This window comes from Podarcis vaucheri (assembly GCF_965113315.1).
Source record: "Podarcis vaucheri genome assembly, chromosome: 6".
NCBI lineage: Eukaryota > Metazoa > Chordata > Lepidosauria > Squamata > Lacertidae > Podarcis > Podarcis vaucheri.
The window spans coordinates 65,537,811-65,563,201 of NC_138764.1; the positions used below are offsets into that span (position 1 = coordinate 65,537,811).

Here is a 25,391-nt window from a genome sequence, read left to right on the forward strand (position 1 = left end):
CCAGTGCTCAGGACTCTGCCAAGGCCACGTTTCTCACTGGTTCTGCTCTGCACTGCCATCTTGTGTTGCAAAAGGTTCAAGGAATGTGTCCTTGAACCTTTTGCTTGCCTGGATGGAGTGGTATTTGTTTGGCCACACACACTTTGGCTACACCCACCCCTTGGTAAGTGACCCCTGTCATTGTCCAAAAGGGAGTGTGGCCCTGACTGCATTTCTTTAGTGTTCTTTGGAAGTTTCCTGGTCCTCCATTTTAGTCTTATCTCAAAGTCCAGGGCCACTACCAAAATTCTCAGCCAAAATTTGTGAAGTGGAAGAAGAGTCTCTTCAGCAACTTTTCGAACATACTTTGAATGAAAATAACTACCCTCTTTTTTGCTCTGAGTGTTTGGAAACTCCTATATTGTACAGGTTTATTTGCCAAGGAGCCAAGATTAGCTGGGATATCTTGCCAGCGAAAACAGGTTTGCTGCAATATATTTATTTGCAGGAGGCAATGCTTCTTGAGTACCTGTAATCCTAGCTTGATGCTGGAAAAAAATATATGCAAGAGGGCAGCCTAATTCAATTTTGTAGATTGCAACAGGTGCTGTGATAGAGGCTGTTTCTGTTTTGTGTGGGGTTCTTGCTTTGTCATTAAATTCATCAGCAATTGGGATTTCAAGAAAACATTTGCTGGTTATATGATTGGGACTAAAGACTTTGAAGAACTATAACAGAGCACCTCTGTTTTTCTGACAGGCACAAATCCAGTTTCATTTTCCAGTGCTAATGCTGACTCACTTGTTGACAAGTTAATGTACCTTGCCCTAGGAAAATGCTGGGAAATGTTGACAATGTTCCATGAGATCAGCTGAAAAGCTTGTCTATACTCATGTGGCTTTTTAGATTTCCAAATATGAAAAAGCCCAGGCAGATTTTACGTTTCCAAATAGGTGTAGTCCTGGTTAGGTGGTTCTAGTTAAAAACAAGTTTCTTGAGCACCTTAAAGACAAACTGTTGTGTAAGGTTTCATAGACTAGCACATAGGAATATGCTTTTATGGAGCTTGGTCACTGGTCCATCTAGCCCAGTATTGTCTACCCTGACTGGCAGCAGCTGTCTAGGATTTCAAATGAGCGTCTTTCCTAGCTCCACCTGGAGATACTAAAGATTGAACCTGGGGCCTTTTTCATACAAATCATGTGCTCTCCCACTGAGCTACACCTCCCCATACATATTATCAAATCCATGAAATCGTAACGTTAGTTGGCATATTATGTACATACATATGGGTGGGTGTTGGTGGGTAAAGAAAAACAGGGATCAAATGGTATGAAATGCATAAAGTACAACCTATAGCAATTTAAAGGCCAAACTACACATTATGTATTTGTACTTTTGAAAAAGCATACTTAAACTCATCGCCATTCTCGGGGGGGGGGGGAGAGGGAGCAATCACAGGGCCCCAATCCAGAACATGCTCCCAGTGTGGATGGGGGCTCTGTGCAAGTTTCCTTGTGAAAATCTCTCCTACCCACTGATTTAGCTAAGCCCTGCTATGTGGCAATGTGTGGGAAAGCCTTCCTTGTGATGGCACCTTAGCTTTGGAATTTCCTTCCCTCTAAAATATGGCTTGCACCTTTTTTAAAAAAACCAACTACTAATTTGGATGTCAGCTGAAGACCTGGTTATTCACCCAAGCTTCTTGTTACAGTTTAGTGCCAAAATGTTTATTTTAGCATTGACTGGCTGCAAACTTATCTGCCTTCTTTTGCAGTGATTGTATCAGGTACATGGATGAACTGTAACTTGCTCTGGAATTGCAACTGAAATGAACAGGTAAATAAATGCTTTAATTAAATCTCTCTCTGAGGATGCAATTTCCTGGAAGCAAATAGCAGCTGGGGTGGGGATTTCCAGGAGGAAACTGGTGTAGGACCACCATTCAAATCAGCTCTTTTTAGATTATGGTGCTCTGACTGCTTTTTCTTCAGATGGAAAATATCCAGTTTAAGCATGAACAATTTAGCCCTAAGTTTAGCCCTAAGGATCATTCACAGTAGTGACAGTAAGGAATAGGTAAGGTATAGGACTCCTGGATGTCCAGCCAAAGGCAACTATGGGGTGCAGTGCTCATCTTGCTTTCAGGCCGAGGGAGCTGGTGTTTGTCCAGTTTTCCGGGTCATGTGACCAGCATGACAAACGCTTCTGGCGCAGCGGAACACCGTGACGGAAACCAGAGTGCACAGAAATGGTGTTCACCTTCCCGCCACAGCAGTACCTATTTACTTGCACTGGTGTGCTTTTGAACTGCTAGGTTGGCAGGAGCAGAGACAGAGCAACAGGAGCTCACCAAGTGGTGCAGATTTGAACCGCCGACCTTCCAATCGGCAAGCCCAAGATGCTCAGTGGTTTAGACCACAGCACCACCCACATCCCTACAGTAAGGAATAAAATAATGTGTAATGGAAGGGGGAACTGTCCTTATTCAAGCCTAGAATGCAATCAAATCTTCGATAAATTCTAATCCAGCAACCGCACACTGACAAAAGATCTTGTACCCACTAAATTGTATTTTATTTTTTTTTATTTTTTCTAAAATTTTTATTGGGTTTTCACATTTTATATAGACAAAGACAAAAACACAAAAAACATAAAAACAAACAAACAGAAAAATAAAACAACAAACATATATAGTTTCCAAAAAAAAAAAAAACTTATTTTCTAACCCTGGTCATTGACTTCCCCCCACCCCCTCCCTTGCATCCCTATTCCCAAATTTGTATCAGCAAATTGGCATTTCCTTATCCATCTTAATATTAGTCCTTTATATATATAAAAAAAGCAAAATTAAATTTATTCTAAGTTGGACCTCAGTTCCCTTCCAACGATTTCCCATTTTGTCTTAAATAATAATCTTGTTAGCTAAATCCCATAGTCTTAAGTGTTGTTGAAACTAGATTCTTCCCTCCCTCCCTTCCCCGGTTTGTGTCCCTTCCAAAAACATGTCCAAAATAGCAATTATTAGCCCGGATTCCTCACGTCCGAGGCTCTCAAATCTCTTTCAGTCCCTCTCCGCCGGCCTAGTTGGCAATCCTTTATGTCGGTCTTCACTTCTCGAAAGAGTTCTTTCACAGTCAGTCCAAAATCTCTTCCCATATTTGCAAGCAACTGCTGAGGAATTTCCACAAGGCATAAATTTTGAACATAATCAAAGTCAGAGTCTATGTGGAGGCCCCAATTATATTTCTTTATTTTAAATTCCTTGATTTCATAAATTCCCAGGGCCTCCACTTTCATCTTCTGGATCTTTCGTAGATTTGTAGTGGGTTCAGTCCAATAGTCTCCTTGTTTATATTCCACAGATGTCAGCTTCTGGACAATATTTTCCCATTTCAGTTCTTCTCTTTCTTGTTTTGTCTTCTCCTCTTCTTTGGTTATCATTTCCGGCTCAGCTGTGGATTCTTTCTCAGCCAGGTTCTCATTACATTGAACAGAACTACTTGTTTCAGGATTCAAGGTCATCAATTGTTCACTCATAGCCGTAGTCTGTTCCTGTAAGATTCCAACCAAATAAAACATCCTTTCGATTTCTCCCAGTATCTTTCCATCCACAGCCATTGTAATTCCACAGAATTCCCCCTAGAGGGAATCTGGTTACTTAGTGTTCTTTTCTCCAACAGTCCTCTGTCTTATTATTGATTCTTTGTTTCCAACAGTTTTAGCTCAATTGTAACTCCTTTTAATCCAGAGGGGTCTTAAGTAGCAATTTTTCTACTATTAACAGTCCGTTTGACAGCTGTCAAACTCTGCTCTTCTTATACAAGCTCCAAAGTAGGACACTCCCGGGCCCGGGAGGGGGGGTTGTTTACAACAGAAATATACCCCTTCCAACACTCCTCTCTCCTGCTCAAAAAAAAATTCCTTTTCCAAATCTTGGAAGTTACTGTCTTTTTAAACTCACCCTTTACAGGGTAGGCACTCCAGCTTAGTTCTTTTATCGTTGCTCTGGATCGTCTGCAAAGGGGGGGTGCGGACTTCCTTTTAACACATCCCCCGATCGTCTCAAATTCAATAGGTGAAATTCTTAGAATCCAAATTCAATTAACTCACGGGTTCTTTTTCTCAGCCGAATTTCAAGGAAGGAAGTCAGCGCTCTCCGGTCATGGCTCGCGGCTTCGCTCAGCAGAGGTAGCGATGGACTCTCGGTGCCACGCCACCCCCCGTATCCCCTCCGCAGCCTTTAAAAAGGCTCTTTGCGAATCAGGGGGGGCGCTTAAGGCACCCACCGAGTCTTCAGTCCGCAGGCTTCCGTGCCTGCGGTTTTAAGGGTCCCCGTGTCGCCGGCACGGCAAAGACCCGTCCCCCGCTGAGCCGATTCCCTCCGGAGCTCGGAGGGAATCCGCCATTCCCAGATCGCGCCAACCCCGGAAGTCCACTAAATTGTATTTTATTATAGCACAAGCTTTCACGGACAGATGTGTCTGGCCTCCATGATTAGCTATTAGCCTTTACTGTATGCATTAGACTAACTCTAACCAGCACATTGTTTTTTAGCACACCTGCCCTACTGCTGTAGTTTTTAATTATTCCTTAGGGATAAATTAGATGGAATAGCAGCAGACCTGGATGTTAAAGGCAGAAGGGGAGCATAGTACACAGGATACCCTCCTTCCCATGGGTACTCCTATTGCGGCAGCCTGACAGAGAAAAAATAACCTTGAAAACTGTGGGTGGGAAAGAAAACAGAGCAGGCAAGGGTTAATTTAGCCTCAAATGTTTTAAGTCCTTCTGTCTTCTTACACATCCCAAATGCCCCAAGTTGTACCCTCTGGCAGCAAAAGTAATTGGGAGGAGTCATCTATCAAGTCTCATTTGCCATCTAAATCCAGGATGTTAAACCTTTAGAAACAGTTAAAGGAATTTATGTTAAGGAACATGGCTGCCTAGAGCAGCCAAGAGGAAGCGCCTTTTTCCCCATCTAATTTCAAGAGCTGTTGCATTTACAAAGAGATTGATTAAATTTGTAAAACTGGCACTTTGTCAAGAGCTGCTGAAGAGCAAGGCAACTCTGGATTAGGATGCCACAGGATTTTTACATCCATGATTGCCAACGTGCCATATCCAGAGTAGTAATCATGTGGACTGCAGCAAAAACAGATTGCATTTTATCAAGCAAGGCTGCAATATAGTATAGTGAAGAGAAAGATTAGGTGGAAACTATTACAACAGGAATTGGGATTATTACTGTGTATACTATCCTAGGGGCAGTACTGGCACATCCCCAAATAAGTGATGAATTTTGTGATGCAGTTCAGTACCCACAAGGACATCCATCCATCCCCATTGCCAAAGAGCATGTACTGCTGTAGCTTCATCAACACAAGCCCACGCCCTTGTGGCTCAATAGCCACTTGATCAGTTTATTAGCAGGTATTATTGCTACCCTTCCCCAGGTGGTGGTGTGACAGATTCGAAACTCAGCAAAGTCTCTGGAACAATTATTGGAAAAGTAAAACCAAACAAGCAGCAGCAAAAAATGTTAATGCAACCTTTATTATACAGCACTTCTGTGCATTCTACTCTCTATTAAAACAGACTTTCATTATAGCACTAAATGAAGTCTTGACCCACAGTCACGTCTCTTAAAATACACGTAATGGGGGAAGGGGCTGCAGTGGAGAGTAAATTAGTATTACAGAATACAAGGGAAATATTTTTCTCAATCATGTCATTTTCCATGTTATTGCACTTTTCCTATACAGTTGGTAAGTTTGTTACCTTTGCCTTTAACACTAATATACATAAGTTTTTTAAAAAATAAAAGTAATACAAAAATCTATAGGCATTACAATGGAACTGTACAACTCTTAACTCAGGTTTCTACCTCCCCCAATAGCCAAGTTGTAACAGTTGACCATCAGTTTAATAGAACCAAAACAAAGGGAAGCATTAGAAGTTCAAGAAATACAGTGCTATTTAAGCCCCTGAGGGAGTTTTAAATGCTGCTGTGCTCTTATTCTCTCCCTGGAGGGGGAAAAATCATAGTATTAAAATTTAAAAAATAACAAAGCGAGGACAACTGGCCAGGAGACCAGTGGATACAGAGAAGGCATTATGTACATCTCTAAAAGTGAAAGCTCAACAGAGAACCACATTAGATTGGGATCCAGTACTGATGGTCCTTCCATTAATGACAGTCGCCCTACAAGAGCCTACATTCAAGCAGCTTCTGAGCCTCCAAATACTATCCAGGAGGGAAGGGGCTGAGAGAAGGATGAACACAAAAGTGCTAAAAAAAGATAAATAGAATAGCTTGCACTTGAATTCAACAAGCTAGAAGAGCTTGCATTGTATAATCAAGTCACTAGAAGTACTACAGATGGAGGAAACACACACAAAAATGGTCAGTTGCCAAACAAAAGCTCCCATAATCCACTGCACTAGACAGCAATGTGATAGACAGCAGCAATGCACTAGCAAGCTGAGGGCAACACTCCAGCATCGCAACATGGCAATGTGACATTGCATTCAAGCCTTGCTTTCACTCATTTGAATCCTATGTAGTGTTTGTATCCAGAGCCTAAATTGGCCACAATATCCAAAGCAGAAATAAGTGGCCTAGCAATTGGGCAGCTTTGAATAGCTCCATCTTTGAACCATGTGCTACTAGCACCACTATGGATTCCTCCAGCTCTGCTTTCTGTAAGTATACTTGTTTTTGTAAACTAGTTTGATGTATCATGTTTCCAACTCTAAAGAAACCTCTCTTTTGGAGCACCTGCTTTAGCCATCCAGTCAGTGGCAACCTGTAAATGTTGCATAATACAGTTTAGTAAACAAAGTTTCCTTTTGGGTACAGAAGAAAGTGGGTAATGAAGTTAACTTAAGAGGCAGGTGGGGAGAGAAGAGGTATTTTGCAGTGCATAAGATAGTTGTACGTGAGCACAACAATAACTTTATTTTTAAAACAACAACAACCAGGAGTTGCTTCTAACAGATCTTCAGTTTAATGCTTTTTGTCAAGTAACTGGAGTGGGATCGCAGTGATAGATGCTCTGCACTCACAGCTGGCCTGAATACACAGATAGCCACCATTACCCCTACCATAATACCTGGTAGTGGCATCTGTTTGCCTCTATTGAAACAGCTATGAAAAATGTTAGTGTGTTCAAAATACATGCTTCTTAGGCCACAAGGGTGGTAGTAACGTAGAGAAAGCATACAGCATTGCCAAATATGAACAAGGGTTTTGATCGAAGTCAAATGTGCTTTAACTAGAAGATCTTTAGATGACACAAAACCCATCTCTTCCCTCTTGTGAGGCATGTCAGGGGGCCTGTGAAATCTGATTCAGAGCTGCTCAGAATAATTAACATTTATGCCTAACAAAGGAGCACATGCATTGTTGTACATTGGGAAAGGTGTACTGAGCCAGAGGTGTCCATGGGGAAGACAGTCCTAGTGGAATTTGATACACTACTTCAACTCAAGTTTTCAAAAAGGCACAGGATATTATAGAATAAGGAAGTGGCTGTTTGGGAAAAGCTATACAAGCCGTTTTCAAATAGTTTTATTCATTTTAATTTTACATAAACTATATACTTCCAAAAATACTGACCTAGACCCTCCTAACTCTAAACAAGGTCACTAGCCACTGTAGCACAGAGTAAATGGGTATGAAATGAGTAATACTGTCAAATGAGTGGAACAGTGGCCTAGCTAGCACATAAGTGACATTTCTAATATCTATTTGAGAATATATGTGCTTTTTTGTGAGCATGGTTGGCAACCGTCGCTGCCCATTCAAGTTGCCAGGTGCTACAATTTGTAGACAGAAGTGTGAATACAGTTTAGATCATCACCTAGCAATGAATGCCCATTAAGTAAAAAGCAATCATTTTAAAAGCAGAGTTTCAATTTTATTGCACACAGGAAGGGTTCATCTAGGCTGGGCCAGTAACATTGCAAGGTCACTTTTGTCTCTAGTAGTTTATGTAAACAGGCAAGAGGCTGTAATTCTGCTTTGTGCAACAGAAGCAATGGACTGTATGTTGCATGTTTGATTGGCTTTGTATAGCGCACACTCAATTATCCTATGACGATGAAACCAGTGCATGCCTCATTGTGTGGAAGAAGGAGAATAAGGTTTCACCCTTCATTCTCCAAACACATGGGAGAAAAACTTTGACCTTACGCCAATTGCATTCTCCAGCTCATCCCACACCTCTCCTCAAAACATTGTTGTACTAAGAAACTAAGTCTTGCACAAACAAATGCAAACAAATCTTTCTCTCAGGGGTGCGTACATGAGAAAGAACCCTTCATTTTGCAGGACTCTGGACTGTCCTCCCCATGTGCTCCCTGCAATGGATTCCTAAATTAACATAGTCTAACACAGCCAAACAACAAACCCTAAAGAAGGAAATGGTCAGAAATAGCAATCATGCACATCTATGGAATGATGTCAGGTCTCTCTTAGGTATTCTCCAAGGGAATGGCTTAAAAAAGTAGCTGAAGAAATATTTTAAAATGCCTGTCAATAATTAGTTTAAAACAGTCACTGCCTTTATACTTGGGTTCAAAACAAGAAAACTGCTGTAGTTAAAAACATGGCCTGCTAGTTGTCCACTGGGTACAGGCAGTAGTTAGTTGCAAGCAATTTATGTTTCAATTTCTGTATGTGCAGAGTCTTTTTTGGTGGAGTACCCATCTTGCTGTAAGATTGTAAAAATAAAAATAAAAAGGCCATCTTTAATCAGATGTTGCAAAAATTGCTACTAAGCGTTTACCAAAAAGAGCTTGGTTCACAAGATAAAGCACAGGTAGCTTATACTTTTTTTAAAGGGCATTTCCATTGCAGTGTGGCCTTCCCCTCAAGAGAATGGATGCTTTGATCCTTCCATGTAAACATACCAAGTACTATGAAGTTAATATTAGCTTAACACCCCTCAGAATCCACGCTAAGAATAGCTGGAAAACCCATCCTATGAAAGAGATACTACTTTATGTCTTCAAATAATCCACATTCATGTGTGTGACCTTCAAGGGAGCCATTGCAGACATATAGCAGACTGAAGCTAGGGATGCAAATGTGCTGGCTGCCCCAGTTATGAAACATACAGTGCTTTCTTCCTTTTACTGGAATCTGAAGGGGATAAGCAAAATCCTTTCCAGACAGCAAGGCCTGAACTTCCCATCTTTCTTGCGTTTTAAGGGAAGAGGGAAGCACTAGCAACTTGCATTAGTAGTGTATTGGGGATGAATGTCCCTGGCTGCTATATGAGGTGGAATTTCGGCATTGTCTCACCCAAGCGCCCAATTTCTGGCCAGTCTCTCTTCAGAAAAGCTACCCTCTTGAGCTGCCCACGCCAAAGTGGGGGCCGGCATTCTCACATAATAGAACAGTTCCTCCATGGCTTGTTTTTCAAGTAGAGTCATCTAATCCTTTATTCAACGGTGCTGAGTTTGACCCGCAAAGCCTGTCCATTATGTTCTGCAATGTGGGCTGGACAATGCCCAGGAGTGGGCGCTGAGAAGGGTCTCCATCCCAACAGGCTTCCATCAGCTGCCAGCATTCCTCATCAAAAATGCGAAGGCGTTCGGGGCGTACTCCTGGACAAACAGGAGAACATGGTTAATTGACTGAAAGGGAAAATAATTCATTTGATCTTTGCTACTTCAGCTTTAATTACACTGGTCAGAGGCATAAGCTGCTTACCTGGCCCATCTGGAAAGAAACCAGACGTAAGCTTCCAATTATGGACAAGGCTCTGAGTCAATACACACATTATTAATATGTATAAATACTGACTTACACAAAGTAGGGTGCACTGGGAAGGTATGGCCCCTTACTCATGGAAACTGCTGTTGTGACCACGAAAGTGTTGCCAGCATTACACTGTTCACATGAGTTGACCACTTATAAGCCGTTTTTCATATGTTGTAACGGTTCTGAAACCTAAAAATTAACACTTCGAAACATGTCAAGGCTGCAGCTCCAAGCACACTTACTTGGGAGCAAATCCTACTGAGGAGACATGTATAGAATTGCACTGCTTAGTTGTATTACAGGTGCTAGTCCTGTTTTTTCATGATACTACGCACTGTAATTTCCACAACTACCATTATCCATAAGGCAGGGAAGCTTTCAAATTAAGTAAAAACTTCATCTTGGGAGGTCATGTTTGGGGAAGCTTGAAAATAGGCATGAAGTTAAAAGGGTACATTTTAATAACAAAAGGAACTATGCAGGAGGCTCCACTAATTTAGGTAGCAACTAATAGAGCCCATTGTTCAAAGAATGAAGCATGTTCACAGAGATTCCCAACACTCTAAGGACTGCAAATTCTCAAACACTTTAAGGAGATTTAAGATATTGCTGGGTGGTTGTTGTTTTTTAAAAAAGAAAACCACTTAAGCATTAGTCATGCACGCATGTTTTTGAAAGAATTAGATTGCTGTTGCCTTGTTCCAAGAAAGTACTGATTATATCTAGTTTGAAGATCTTTAGATGTCTGATTTCTATACAAACATAATACTAAGAGTTGGAATCCTGGTTCTCTGTCAACCTCTGGAACAGCAGATGAAATTAAGTGTTGTCATTCGTATCTGGCCTATATTTCTGTCATAGCCCTCAAAGCAACTTATAGACTCTTGGGACAGTTAGTTCTAAACAAAGGTACTCTTTATGTTACAGGACCTTTTTTAAATCACACATGCTATGCTTTGCAGTGCAATTCTAGGCATGTTTACTCAGAAGCAAGTCTTCCTGGGCAGTTTTAAACCAAAAAGATCCACTAGTGCAAGGACTTTGGGCTGTGCAAAGGAACTGCGCCTCCATAACTCTGTTCTGGGTTCCTCTCCAACTCTCCGGAGCAGATTGAGGGAGGGGAAGTTCCATTGTGCAAGAAAAAATCTGTGCACTAGAGCAGATCTATGTAGTTGGATAGCGCCCACCAAGTTCAGTGCAGCTTACTCCCAGGTAAGTGTGCATAAGACTGCAGCCAGAATTTTTATACGTTCTAAGCTATCAACAGTAGCCTGGAAACCACAGACTAAAGGAACTGCTCATTCTCCCATTTCTCTCAGCCCACCTTAGCTGCTTCAAGTTTTCAGCTGCTGTGAATTTTATATTCAACAGCACAGGAAACCTCAGGGGTGTGGCACTTGCCATACAGCTACACAGGAAACAGCAAAGCACAACAGCACCAGGAGATGCAAAGACATGAGCACTCCAGTACTACCTTATCTAGCTTCTGCTGAAAATGCCGAAGGTGTAAAGATTTAGTCGAATGGCTTTTTCACTTAGGACAATTGCTCCAAAAGCATTTAGTCAAAGCAAATTTCTCCATGCAAAATTGCTTCAAATGTTGGAAGTCTGCTACAAAGCAGCTCACTTACATAAAAAAACACTGCATTGGAGCTCTTTGTGCCTTCTTCAGCCTTGTTTAGGAACAGCAGTTGCACAGCACTGAAGGAGGTTTCTGAAGCTGCCATGAGTTTCAAGGGCTGGCTTGTGTGGCAGCACAGAGGACTGTGGTCAGAAGAAACAGACCCCAAAGCTCCACCACGAGAGCAGATCTTGACATGCGGTCATTTAGATTAGGAACTTTAGATATAGTCTCCATCCCTTCACAACACTGCATTATGTGTTATGCCTACCTCTTCGTACATTGTTCCAAAGGTGGTCCTTGCTTGCACATCTCTCAAAAGCCTCTGGTAACTTGACTTGACCCGAACAGATGTACCAGAACAAGATGCCAAATGCATATACATCCACAGAATTATCATATTTCCCTGTGGCAGATGAGCAAGAGATACTGGTTGAAGACTAGAAAGCATAAGAATGTTGTCAGGAAAATAGCAGCACACTGGGTCACTGGGGACTCCAACACAACCTAGAGCTTAGTTAAGGCAACTTTATTTTCAGCAAGGCTACTACTCATAAATGCTCCTGCTTGGGACAAAAGCACACTCAAATGCTCTTCCCACACAAGTCCACTGGATCAAGTGAGGCGCCACCATGCCTTTGATGCTCTGACGTTCATCCTGGAGCCTGATGACAGTTCCTTCTCATCTGATCTTGTGGACTCATATGGGAAGAATATTAAGATGTTCTTCAGGGGTGTGGCACTCGCCATACAGCTACACAATACAGTGGGAGTTAGCTACACAGTTTGTGGAGAGGAGAAAGGGATATCCTATCGCTAGCACTGAATTAAATCATTTCCTACATGTGCCCCATAACAACCACCAAGGATCAATACCAAGGGCACCTTTAGTTATAACATTTGTGTCAGTTCAACCATATGAGCACAAAGAGGTATTCTCTGTGGCAATCCCCACCAAATTAGGAACATTCCCCCTCCATGTAGACTTGCTGAAGTCCAAGTGTGAGCACTTTTTGGAAGCTTTGTAAGAGCTGTTTGGGCTTCATGATTTGAGCTGGTCTTTTAATGTGATGCAATTTTACTCTGGTTGCTAAGGGTTTATGTTGAGGGTCCATATCCACCCTGGGTCTTCATAATGAGGCAGGTTATAGAATAGAGGGCGCTGCATAGCTAATCCTTTAACAAAAATAAATTTGTAACAGGACAGAAGTATCAAAGCATTCATTTGGGACAAGGGAGATTCAAAGATAAGAATTAATTTATCTAAGGATATTTTGATCTGCAATCCAACATCTACCTGTTTTTTCATTGGTAATAACCCACACAGTTCAATGTGGCCTATCTCCTTGAAAGTATACTCCTCCCCTCCCTGAGGATACATGCATGTATCTGCCAAACTTCCTGGCAGAAGCATCCCTCTAACTGTACACATGTAGTTTTGTCATCTTAAGGGAACGGACCTCAAATTCTTAATGGCCAACAGTCCATAAGGAGATCTATGATAAGTTTACCTGTGAAGAGTTCAGGAGCCATATGGATAGGGGTCCCAACAATACTGCCGGACATCATCGCCTCAGGTTTGCAGAATCCCAAGTCTGTGATTTTAGCTCTGCTGTTTTTATCAAGCTGTAAAGGATACAAACTACTCAGACCCAAGCCTCAAGACTTATCAAAAGAGACCAGCATGCCATCACTGTAGTACAAGTGTTTTCTACAAACAATCCCAGCTAGCACATTACTAATGTATTTGCTGAACCAAGCTGAAGTTCATTATCTAGCCCAGCACCAAAATAATCACCAATTCCTTATTTTGTTTTTTCTTATAATTTTGTGTTATCTGATTCTGTCTTGGAGATTGCTAGCTAACAGCCACAGGTACACCTAATCCTTTATGAAATGGTAACAGTGTAAAAGTAGTCCTCTAAACTAACTGCCATCACCACATCTTGTGGAAATGAAAGTCTGAACAGATGAAGGGTATATTAGCCTTCTGATCATTCAAAGGATCAGAAAAGATAGCTCTTTATTACTCCAGTCAATTTTACTCTGGCTGAGCTCCCTTTAGATATGCCTCAGTTTCTGATCTTTCCCCTGGGTTTAAGCTGTGATCGGGTATGGTTGTCTTTTCTTTATAAGGAAATTGGTCCAGTCATATGAAAACCTAAATATTCTTGAGTTTCTTGTTCAGCACTTGAGTCTGTCTTTTTGGGCAGCACCATTGTCCTTTGGTGTTCTCTATACAGCAAAGTACAGCTTTTGTGCTTCACAATGGCAGCGATCACTTTTGCTCGTGCCTCCCCCCCCCCTTTTGAAAAAAGTGCTTTTTACATTTTTAAGAAGTTATAAAGCAGAGATACAATTCCAAGGAATGGTTTTAACAAGGCCATTATTTATGTACTGATGTCTTGTCCCATTTTATCAAAGAGAATGACGCTCGAGGCAAAAAGCTGTCCCTTACCAATACATTTTTAAGTTTGATGTCTCTGTGAACGAGCCCCTGGCTGTGAAGAAACCGAATCCCTTCTACTACATCCAAGGCAATCTGCAATCTTATCTCCAATGTCAACTCAGCCTGAGGGGAAAGTGGGGGAAAAACCTTATTATCAATCCCTTAATGGGATTCACATCTATGGTTATTAGGCAGTGCTTCTTGCCTAAGATGAAGCAACTCCAACAAAACAGATCCTTTAACATTGTTTCTTCCTTAAACAAGCGGGTAGTAGTTCTGCTGCTATTGTGTTAATCCGTTCTACTGAAGCATACAGTTTTAGTCCCACAATGGTAGCCAGGATCAGGTGTTGTGTGCGCTCTCTCGCTCTATCTAATGAAATATATAACAATATAAAAAAATGCCTTTACAGTTGTACTTGTGATCAGACCATTAACCCTAGATTTTACCCGCTGCTAACCAAAAATGTAGTAGGGCTGAGGTTGGGAGGTGAAGAAGAGACCGTCTGATCTACCAATAGTCAGGATCAATGTGAAGGGAGCATAGCTGCCAAAATTGTAAAGCCAAATTATAACTTATCCACTTGTCTATGGATAGGCAGTTCACTGCCCAAGGCAGTAGCTTCTGTATTCTCTAGAGACTCCAAGAATGCAGAAGTATATTAGCTTGTAAGTTAAAAGAGATGTGGGGGGCGGAAACCTAGCACAGCCCAAAGAGGACTAAGCATCCTTAGTAGCATTCCAGATGGAACACTATGGAATAGTGAAGGTGTCATGGTTTGGGGGAGCAGGAGAAAGAGAAAATTGACTTGGCTGGACCTTTAACAACTTATAGTAGCCACAGTGACAGTTTGGGTACATGAGTGAACCTCTCCTCACTGAAATACACAGGCTTCAGGAGGCAAAAGGAAATATGCCATTGCCTTTTAGAACTCTAAATTCTTTGCCACCCTGTAATATGGCAATATAGGGCTAACCCAAGTGCTTTATAACACAGTTGGGGGATATTTCAGGTGGGTAGGAAACAAAAAGCCTGCAAAAACCTCCCCTCCCACAAGAACCCTAGAGCCTTGCAAGGCTTGTGTTCCATGCTGGCTAGAGGCTTGAAGTTATGAGTTGGGGACACTCTGCAACTTTTTATTATCTCCACTGATTCGAGTATAATGAAAAGCTACCAGAGATGATCAAATATTTACACTGTTCATTTTCCATTTAATTGTTTTAATTCCTCACCTTTAATCCTGTATAGAGGTCTCTGTGCAATTGTTCCATTATCAGTAGAACAGCAATGCTGGAACCTCCACCATACCCATAATCTATCACTGATCCATGAAGATCTACCAACCGCTCATGCTTTGGTAAAGATCTGGAGAAAGATGCAGCACAAGAGTCAAGAATAATAGATTTATGTCTTCTAAGGAGATAAGGCATTTCCCCCCAGTCCCCTGTTCTAGGAAAACATACAAGGCACACACCATTATTTCCAAATGACTATTCATGTTAACAGAATAACTGTGCAAGCTAGATATGCAATAGAAATGTGCAGTTTCAAGATATAGCAAATGCCAGCTTTCCCCAACTGCTGCACTTCCTAGGTGTTTTTGAACTGCAACCGTCCCCATCCCAGGCCATTTACCATGCTAGCTGAGGCTGATTGGAGTTTTAGCCAATCATCTAGAGGATGCCATATTGGAGAAGGATGACATAGGCAACCTAATTCTTCAGAGTATGAAGAAAAGTATCAACTCAACATCATTATTTTATATTGCCATGGTTTCACTTAAGAAGGTTCCAAATAGCCCTTTGTGCATACATGAGAGGAATTTTGTGTCGGTCATCAGACTCTGTCGAACCACTCTACAAAATATAGTTAAGCTGCCAGGTTAATGTGTGTTTATTACGGAAGAGTTTAATGCCACCTACCTCATATAGTGAAACTCAAGTGCAAGGTCATTCCAGTGCTTCTCATCTGGTGGAACAACAGATTTGAGGGCACAAGGGAAGTGGCCCCCCCAGGCATTGCACAAGTACACCACTCCATACTGCCCTCGGCCCAGCTCACGGCCTAGCTTTGGTTTACCTGAAATATAAGCACCTGCTTGTCAACTTGTTTTCTCTTTCTATTTTATTTTTAGCCAATTATTTTTTTACTGATTTCCCATAATTTTTATTGTCAACATGTTTTCTATGTCCCTCCGTCCCTCCCCAGTAGCATGAATTCCTCAGGATTCATTCCCTCAGTGTGTTTGGAACAGTACAGAACAAGTCTCATTGTTTCATAAGAAACCTCTGGAAAGTCATTATTATAATGAGATGTGCAGACAAGGCACTGCTCACCATGTAACAAAACATCCTGTAAGGACCTGCTTTCCAGTGAGAGGCGGGCAAGCCGAGGGGCATGGTCTTTTCGCACCTTCAACCAAAGATCTTCTGTCTTCTCCAGCCTGCCCGAGTGTCCAGCCTCTAGCTAACAAAACATAAGGCCACATTTAAGTAAGGTTTTGCTGTCCTGCTGGTCACACCTAGAACTGAATTCCCAAAACCTGCTCCCCTATTTCCTCTTTGCTAAAGAATGAAACAGGCTCTCATTTTAAAATGTTTGTTCTGTAGAATATTCATTTCCATGGATTATAGAATCACAGAATTCTAGAGCCGGAAGGGACCACAAAGGGAATCTAGTCCAACCCCCCCCAACCCCGCAGTGCAGGAATCTTTTTGCCCCAAACACCTGCATATTCATGTGATCATAGCCCATGGAGAATGTGCTAGGACATATTCTCTTTCTAAGCTGCTCTTCTGGGCAAAAGGCATGTAACATTTTTTTTCCTTGTGAATAAAACCTCTATGAACTACATGGACGGAATGCTGTGATAAATGTTCCCTTTGCGAAGCATTTCAGCTTGCTAGATGAAACAATTCCCCCTCTCCTCCCACACACTGTTCTGTGGGTTCCCCCCAACCCCCCAGAACCAATTTCAGAGGGTGTAAAGATGCACAGGAGGATTGGGGAGGAAAGCCTTATCGCACTAGTGGAAGCCGTTAGGTAAAGAGCTCATTAGGAGAATCCTGCCCTAAGATTTTCAGGTCATGTTATTTGAATATATTGCCCAACTCAGGGCTTGAACTCACAACCCTGAGATTAAGTGTCTCATGTTCTACCAACTGAGCTATCCACAGCCCTTGTGTTGCCTCATTAGTCTAGCAAAACTATATAAAAAGGTGCAGTTTCCCATCAACAGAGGTTCATAGTACCTAGGAAGGCAGAGAAAAGGCAGCACTCTCAACTTCTCCATAGGTTTCAGAGACCACTACTATAGCTGGCTCATTTAGTTCTTTAAAGCTCAACATGACACCGCCAAAAAAGGCACATTCTCAGGCACTTTTGTAAGTTGGAGAATGAACCCTATTGTGTGGTCACTTCCACCTCTATCACCATTAAAATGCCCCTAGATGAAGCAATTGCAATAATGACCCAATGGTCCTCCAGTCCCATAGAACAAGAACTGCTAGTGCTTTTATAGACATTTTTGCCTGTCTTAAAAAGTCAGAAGAAACAACAGAGCACCTGTGTGACTTCTGCTTCTGCTTCTTCTTTTTTTAGTGGCAAGGAGAAGAGAGAGGATAGGCAGGCAATTGTCAACTATTTGAAAAATGGTTAAGTTTCATCTAAAGAGAACTGTGATGAACAACAATCCAACTGACCTGTCGCAAGGAAGCTGCAAAAGCATCATGAGAAATGTATAGTCTTGTTCGGAACTGGCTACAGATGCTCTTGGCCAGCCTTGATGCGCTGAGACTCTCAATGGCATCCTGAGCTACTTTCCTTTTCCACTCTGTGGTGATAGCTGGTGGGCTCACCCAAGTAATCCGCTGTATTATCTGAATAAGACATATGTCTCATTGTCAAAACTCAAGCATTAAAAAGTCTACTTTCAGTTTCACCTGCCCAAGGTAGGGCATGTGGTGGTATTTCTTCTCTCCCCAGCAGCTTGCCATGTGCCCCCCAAACCTTCACAGGAGGGCTAGGAGACCCTCTGGAGCACATTTCAGCTGAGTTGTGGGAGAAGAATAGAAACAGCACACCCAGTTGTGTAAGTAAGTTTCTGCTGTGCAAGCAGGTAGACATCATTAGATGTCACCCACCACACAGGCCAAATAACATGAAAATCAGAATAATGGGGAATGAGCAAATGAGAATACAAGTTGTTTGTTTGCAACTGTGGTATGGGTATGTGGGTGATATTGCAGCATTTTTACCATATTCTTCAGCTGAAAATGCTCCCAAAGCCACTGACATTCAGTCAGTTTAAACAGGATGGCCTGCAGGTTTATAAAAACAAGCCAACATCCACACAAAAACACAACATAAAAGGGAAAAGGAATAGGAAGGGAGGAGGAAAAAAGCAAAACCATGTGCCAATTCCTAAACAGTAGTTCTTTTAATGACCAACTAGAATGGAGATTCTTTATGGAGCTGAAATTTCAGCAGAGCTGATAGAATAAGCCCTGCTTCCCATCTTCCCTATTAAGGCAGCTTGCTGGAATAGCTGCTAACATGCCAGTTGAGGGACAGAGAGACTCAAAGGACGGTACAGACAAAGGCAGATCTACCAAAGATAAGGTCCCATGACAGTTACCAGGAGAGAGCTTTTACTATCAGAATATTTAATACCTGCTTGATTTGTTCCCATAGCATTCTAGATACTGTTGAACCGGAGTGAAAGGTGATCTCAACATTGTAGGCTGCATTCAGTATCTATAAGCAGAAAATATATTAAATAAGCCACTGAAAACTGAAGGAATTGCTTATTCGGTAGATTAAGCAAACAAATATAATACCTTAAAAGCCAGTGTCTTCATTTGTAATCTGGAAGAATCGCAATGAGCTCAAATTCTTTCCTTAAATTACAACTTAAAGCAAAAATCTGTTTGGCTCCATAACACAAAAGATATCAAATTATTTTACCAATTCACTTTGTCACCACTGATTACAGGCTACAGCCAACATTCTAGAAACTGATCTGCAATACCAGGTCAGTAATTTTGTGTTACTTTTACCTGCTTTAGATAGTTGCTTGTGATATGTACTGTAACATCTTGCTGAGATTTCTCCAGACTCTTCAGACATCTTTCCAGAGTTCCCACAAAGCTCTCCCGCAGATAGTCCACAGAATTTATCAACTTGTTGGCAACTGCTTGGTTTAACCGTGATATTATCAGTTCTTGGATTTGCTTAATGCAACATTTAACATCTCTGGAACTAATAGGCTCTCCGTTTTCAGGAACTATAATATCTAGAGGGAACAAAAGGAAATCCAAGATTGAAAAGAAGCATAATTTCACAATTCCAGCATATTAGCAGCCAACCAGAACTAGTGTAAAGTAAATTTAATGACTAAAGTGCAATGAAAGCCTCACTAGCTGGACTGGATTGGTTCTGAAACATTGCAATAAATTAATCACTTTGATCCTTTGATGTCAATGGGGAGCTAAGCATTGGCTTAAATCTTTCCAATTTAGTTCAGTGTGACAAGATGTAATCTTATACCAGGTACCTGGGAATACCCACTGAATGCAACAGGATTCACCTCTGAGTAGAAATATATAAAATTGAGTTGTTTTAAGTGTTTATACCCAGGTTGGGTCACACTTTTGATTACAGTTATGAAACTGTATTCAAGAGATGTTTACAAGCTTTTAAGACAATCAAATCTTGTTCACTTGGATACAAATATCTGCAAAGTTTGACATTTTAGCTAAACACATTACGACACTCTGTGCTGACATTCTTTACAGATTATTGGGGGGGGCGGCGGAGAAATCTGATGAAGAATTTCACTGTACAACGGCTTGCTCAGAGTTGAAGTGCATGCACGCAGCAGGTGAAAGAAGTTGAAAACCGAGGTAGCTGACCCACAGCCTCCAGTTTTTGTTGGACTAAACCCCTCATCGTCTCTGACCATGCTGACTGATACTGATAGGAGTTGGAGTCCAACAACATTTTTAAGGCTTTTGGTTTTCCCGGAAATTACCTTTGAATTCCATATTAGCAGCATCTTCCAGCAGTTCTTCTTTCATGTTATTGAGAGTCTCAATGATCATGTCCTTCATCTCCTCTTGTTTGCGGTTAGCTATGAGCATCAGAGATTCATACAGCTCGTTCTCTTTTTTCCGTGTGTACTCTAGACGCTTTGGAGTGATCTGAAGGTCTCGTTGCATATCAAAGGCCTGGTTGATGAAAATGTCCAGGCAACGGCAGTGCACTAGGTTCAAGACGGTCGCTGCATCCACCAAGCGCTGCTGCAGCACCTGCCTGGAGAAAGTGCTAAGAAGACGGATCTTATCCGATTGTTCCACCAGCATGCTCTGGGCTTTGGCATCAGAGCTGGGAGCTCCACAGCTGCAATGGTTCGTACTAAGGTAGCCTAAATCAAGCAGCTGTCGGTAAAGGGACGACTTTTCATTCTCCGCATTCTGAGGGGATATCAGTTCCGCACCCAAATTTGGCACTTTGAAAAAGAAGACGGGCAGAGAGAATTTCTCTTTAATCTCCTGCAGTTCATTCACATCCAGCGTGGAGAGTTCTGCCTCACTGATAGCAAACGTGATGACTGGAAGGAAATGGTTCACGTATTCTCCCAAAGTGACTTCGGCTGACTGGAATCCCCGACACGGAGCTACCACAATGTCCACTTCCTATAGGCAGCAAAAGCAATAGGATTTTAACATTAAGGCTGTAGCAACCCGAGCTTTGCAGCTGACACGTCACCCATTCGTCATCTACAACAAGAAACCTACCCTATCTGCATTCAAGTGGAATTGGAGAAAGACGCAAAGCACTTACTTATTTCCTTTTGTTTTTAATGAAGAAATTCAGAAAATGCTTCTAAATGAGAAGAAGAAAAAATAATGTTTTCAGGGCTGCCTTTCCCAAATCTAGTGCCCTCAATATGTTTTGGACTCCCAGATCTCATGGCCAATTATCAGGGATGGTAAATTACATAACCCAAAAACAGTTGGAGGGCACTTGGGTCAGTAAGACAGTTTGGGGGCAATTTTTAAAACCCTATGTACAAAAGGCCCTTTTTTCATTCCTATGGGTTTTATCTTTTGTTTCTTAAACAAGTGTAAGCACAGTATAGTAGGAAATACCACTCCACCCGCACCCACCCCCTGGCAATGTACACAGAGCAAACAGGAAACCAGCAACAAGAATGTGACCTAATTCCTCTAGAGCAGTGGTTCCCAACTGGTGGTCCCTGGACCCCTGGGAGTCTGCATAACCTATCCAGGTGGTCTGTGGCACCACTCACATAACAAAAACTATCACACAGATATCAAAACTTTCAAAAGTAGGAGGGTCCATGGCTTGGCTTTTGAAAAACGGGGTCCACGGTACTTAGCCAATCGGGAACTACTGCCTAGAAGGCTCTTCAGTGAAGCAACTGATCAGTGTTTTATACTCTCAGTGTGCCAGACAGTTAGGCCTAGATTTTAATGAGGCCATAAACCTGCATATATTCTACAACTCTGCACCACTTCAGACTGCAGGATACAGGCTCATAATGGAAGGCTTTTCTGCAACACATTCTTCCAAACATCTACTTTTCTAAACAGAGGGAAGTTTCTGTACAGAGAAGCATCAGTCTAAGCAGTCATGTGCATTCTGAACTGGTACAACTGAGACATAGGTTTATGGTTATGGGAATTTAACTAGGCAGATGATGTGGTAAAGCCAAGAGAAAAATTAAGAGATATTTAAGTGAGAATTAGGCCTTAGCCCCTCCTTGAATTCAAGCACTTGTCAAGTCCATAACTTTTGAAATCCCCTCCGATGACTCCCATTCAATTAAGCTCTTTACACCATGCATTTGATATTATGTAAATTGCCTTGTGCTCCTTTGATCCAGATATTTTTATAAGTACACGAACAGTTAAATGCTGTAATAGATTCTGAGATACCCTTCCTGAGTCAGTTAATATCTGCTTGAGCTTTAGATATACGGTATTATTTTACATCAGACACAGCAATTCATTATACACAATCCTAGGCACACTCAGCACCTCCAATATGCTTCCCAGAAGAAACCAGGAGCATGATAGGTATTTTTCTAGCTTGTTACAGCGTCTAATTTGAAATATGTTCGATATTCTGGATAGAGAGCCAAGTAATAATAAATATGTTAAAAATAAGATCTATGCTATGAGTTATACACAAATTATGTCAGTTATGGCCAAGTATCCATAAGTACACATTTGTACAAAATTGACATCCTTGTGCCCTAAATGTCCTTCTGAGGGAACTGCTGCTTCAAATATCATCATCACTTCTTAGGCCAGCCTTGCAGCCTTAAATTACCATTATGGAAACTTAACTAGGCAGATGAATTGGTAAAGGCATAAGAAAAATCAAGAGGCATCTTAGAGGGAAAGTTGTTTTAAGCACTCATGGGATCTGGCACATTAATCTTTTCAATATCAATTAAACAGGAATTTCCACAGAAAACCGCCAAAGCTGTAGCCAAGGCATGAGCAAGATCTGTCAACAGCTGACAGAGGAATTATGATAAAAGTTATAAAGCCACTACTAATTCACTACTAGGCTTAATTTTTTAATTAAAAAATCCTAGCAAGTTTCAGCTATTCCATGCATCACTAGATCCTCCCAAATTCCCTTTCTATTACTCCCAAAACAAACATTTAACATTGGTTTGCCTGTTATGACTGTCATGGGACTCCCAAGCATGGAAACACAAAAACTGATGTGGTCAGACAAGAGTGCAAGTTAAAGAGTAAAATTGGATGTGCAAATCAACTTTCAGCATGCAAGATGACTCACGCTGCTGGCAGTAAACAAAGGAGGAAACCAATGCTGTCTCTAGGAGACATAAAGGAGGGAAAAGTTAGAAAAGATCTGTCTCAACTAATAAGAATAACTAATCTTGCTTAGGCAACAGTTAATGCCTTGCTGCTGGGTATTTTTCTGTGAGATAGCCTTTATCTGTGATTTCCTTCTAGTGTCTGCATCTCCTCACAGAAGGCAGCAGAGATGTTATGCAAGAAGGTTCACCTTTAACAATAAACCCTCCAAACTGGAAGCTCATTTTTGCAACTGACCTCTTTGATTCTCTTCATTTCACTGAAGGGAAGTACGTCAATAATAACATTTAAACATGATTTCGAGGTACCAAATTCAGTATGTACATTAAGTGAATTTTTTTAAAAAAAACTTCAATGTTTAGGCAAGCGGCAGTGGCTTCAGAGGAAAATAATCATCTCTAGGGCTACAACGCTTAATAGATTAAAAAATAATCAGAGACTGAATCAAAGATGCCTGATTAATCAAGCAGATTTATATTTAAACACAATGTCTATAGAGCAGCACTCAGTTAGCTCATTCTGTAAGTGAACAAATTTCTCCTTGATCAATGGAACTTCTCTTTCCCCTTCCTGCATGTTCCCCGCTGAGCAAATCCATTCTGCAGGGTTGGAGAAACCCCTAGAACAGGTTTAGAGGGCATACAGAAGATAGCTGTTGAGTCAAATGCCCCCAAATTGTTAAAAATAATAATATTAATCATCTTGAGCTTTAATTCAGAGCCAAAACCTTTGACAGACTTGAAGATAAAACATGCAATCCTGGTAGTCTAATTCTCTTTAAAGCAAAATGTTCAAAAGCCCGTCATTACATTTTGGTCTTGATGCCTGCCAAACGTAATTTCCTTAGCGCAATGTTTCAATCATTTCATCTTACTCTAGATAGGTCAGCCTTACTTCATGATTCTATGCCCATGACATTCTTCCTGTATGCATGAATCTCTCACACATCTTTGTGCACATGTATACATATTTAGAACCAGCAGCTGGATAGTCTGTCTCCCAATAGTTGACTGGTCAGTCCACAACTCATAATAGGCAAGGAAGATTCACATTTCTATTGACTGGGTAAAACTAGTTCCTTCCTCTTCCAAGAGAATCCAATGTATGCATGGATATCCAGAGACCAAGCTGATACAGTGGTACCTCGGGTTACATATGCTTCAGGTTACAGACTCTGCTAACCCAGAATAGTACCTCGGGTTAAGAACTTTGCTTCAGGATGAGAACAGAAATCGCGTAGCAGTGGCACGGCAGAAGTGGGAGGCCCCATTAGCTAAAGTGGTGCTTCAGGTTAAGAACAGTTTCAGGTTAAGAACGGACCTTCAGAACGAATGAAGTACTTAACCCGAGGTACCACTGTACTCAGCTGGTTTCACTTTGCTGAGTGCTGAAATGAGGCAAAAGAGAGAGGAAGACAGGGCTATTCTGAAACAGTAGAAATGTATGCTGTGCGACTAACACATGGACAGGAGAAGGCACAAGGCTCAGCCCATATAGCAAAACAAAAAGTGCCTGGAGTTGAGGCTTGGCTTTTGCATCTTAAAGCAGCACACAGCAAAGGCCATTAGAAGAGAACACAGAAAGTGCAGTGTGCTTGCTCTCATTCAATTTTCTCTTGTAATTTACTTATTCTCCTTATTCTATGTAAGCTTTCTAAGCTTTCCTTTGAGTCAAAACTTTCTATTAATTGGGTCCTGCATTCTTAAGGAGTAAGAAACAGATCTGGCCAGCTGAAGTACAAGGGGGTGTCCCAACTCACCATAGGAGCAATGATCCATTCCAGTTCTTTGCAGATATCCTGAAAAGGTTCTGGAGAAGAACATAGAACATCAGGCTTCAGAGGAGCTTTTTTTTCTGTCCCAGGGTGGATGGGATCAGAAACTAAAAGCTTAGTGGATGGCAAGTCAGAACTAGCTTGGAGGAAAAGCAGGGCAATGAAGGGCTATCCGAGAGCATCACATTTTCTTACCCAGAAGGACACATCAATGATTCCTTGGTTGAATTTATATGAATTACATAATGAAACCCCACAAATACAATGTATTAGAAGCTAAATGTTGCATAATTATATTGGGTCTTAAGCAAGCCCACACAGAGCTTGTCTGAGGCCCAGGACAGGAGTTTTGTTAGAATAAAGCTATGAACTCAAACAAAAAAGCAGCCGGTCTGTGGCCGACTTAGGCCTCTGAGGCCCAGGGCAAGTGAAGCTGGCTGCCCCCCACTCTGCACGGGCCTGGTCTTAAGTATGCCCTTGGCTTATTTTCTATTAAAAAAATCAGGCGTAACAAAATTAGCAGGGAGCTAATGGTCAAAAATCAGTTACCATATTTTTCGCCCTATTGGACGCACTGGCCCATAGGACGGACAGGCTGCACGCAGCCTGTGCGCTACTCCAAGACCTTCTCCCTGATTTTGCAGGAGGTGACGGAATTCCCCCACCTCCCGCAAAAGCCCACAGGAACTGTGCGCGACTCCTACGGGCTTTTCGACCAGGAGGGAAAAGGGACTGAAACGGCCAGTCAGTCCCTTCTCCCTCCTCGGGGAAAAGCCCCCAAGCTGCTTTCCCCACCGCCAGCCTCAAAGCCGGGTCGGAGAGTAGCGGGAAGGCATCGCGCGCCTTCCCGCTGCCCCCCATCCTCTGGGGCTGGCCATGGGGGAAGCGCTGCTTTCGCCACCGCCAGCCTCCAACCC

At 41.8% G+C, this 25,391-nt stretch overlaps 1 protein-coding gene and 1 long non-coding RNA gene across 2 annotated transcripts in view; one reads left to right on the plus strand and one right to left on the minus strand.

Moving 5' to 3' along the window:
* The first annotated feature begins 1,754 nt into the window (after positions 1-1,754).
* LOC309535274 overlaps positions 1,755-25,391 on the plus strand; it is a 38,898-nt gene continuing 15,261 nt past the window's right edge. Inside the window, exon 1 of the long non-coding RNA XR_014221171.1 lies at positions 1,755-1,818. This is a non-coding gene — a long non-coding RNA (uncharacterized lncRNA). The remainder of the gene's footprint in view (positions 1,819-25,391) is intronic.
* Positions 5,517-25,391, minus strand: part of DSTYK (dual serine/threonine and tyrosine protein kinase) — a 38,556-nt gene continuing 18,681 nt past the window's right edge. Inside the window, exons 3-13 of the mRNA XM_082228144.1 lie at positions 19,853-20,516; positions 18,879-19,114; positions 18,493-18,576; positions 17,523-17,699; positions 16,158-16,287; positions 15,744-15,900; positions 15,054-15,186; positions 13,831-13,944; positions 12,884-12,998; positions 11,644-11,778; positions 5,517-9,594 (exon numbers count right to left, since the gene is read on the minus strand). Coding sequence (XP_082084270.1) covers positions 9,407-9,594; positions 11,644-11,778; positions 12,884-12,998; positions 13,831-13,944; positions 15,054-15,186; positions 15,744-15,900; positions 16,158-16,287; positions 17,523-17,699; positions 18,493-18,576; positions 18,879-19,114; positions 19,853-20,516 — 2,133 coding nt within the window. The 3' untranslated portion in view covers positions 5,517-9,406. The remainder of the gene's footprint in view (positions 9,595-11,643; positions 11,779-12,883; positions 12,999-13,830; positions 13,945-15,053; positions 15,187-15,743; positions 15,901-16,157; positions 16,288-17,522; positions 17,700-18,492; positions 18,577-18,878; positions 19,115-19,852; positions 20,517-25,391) is intronic.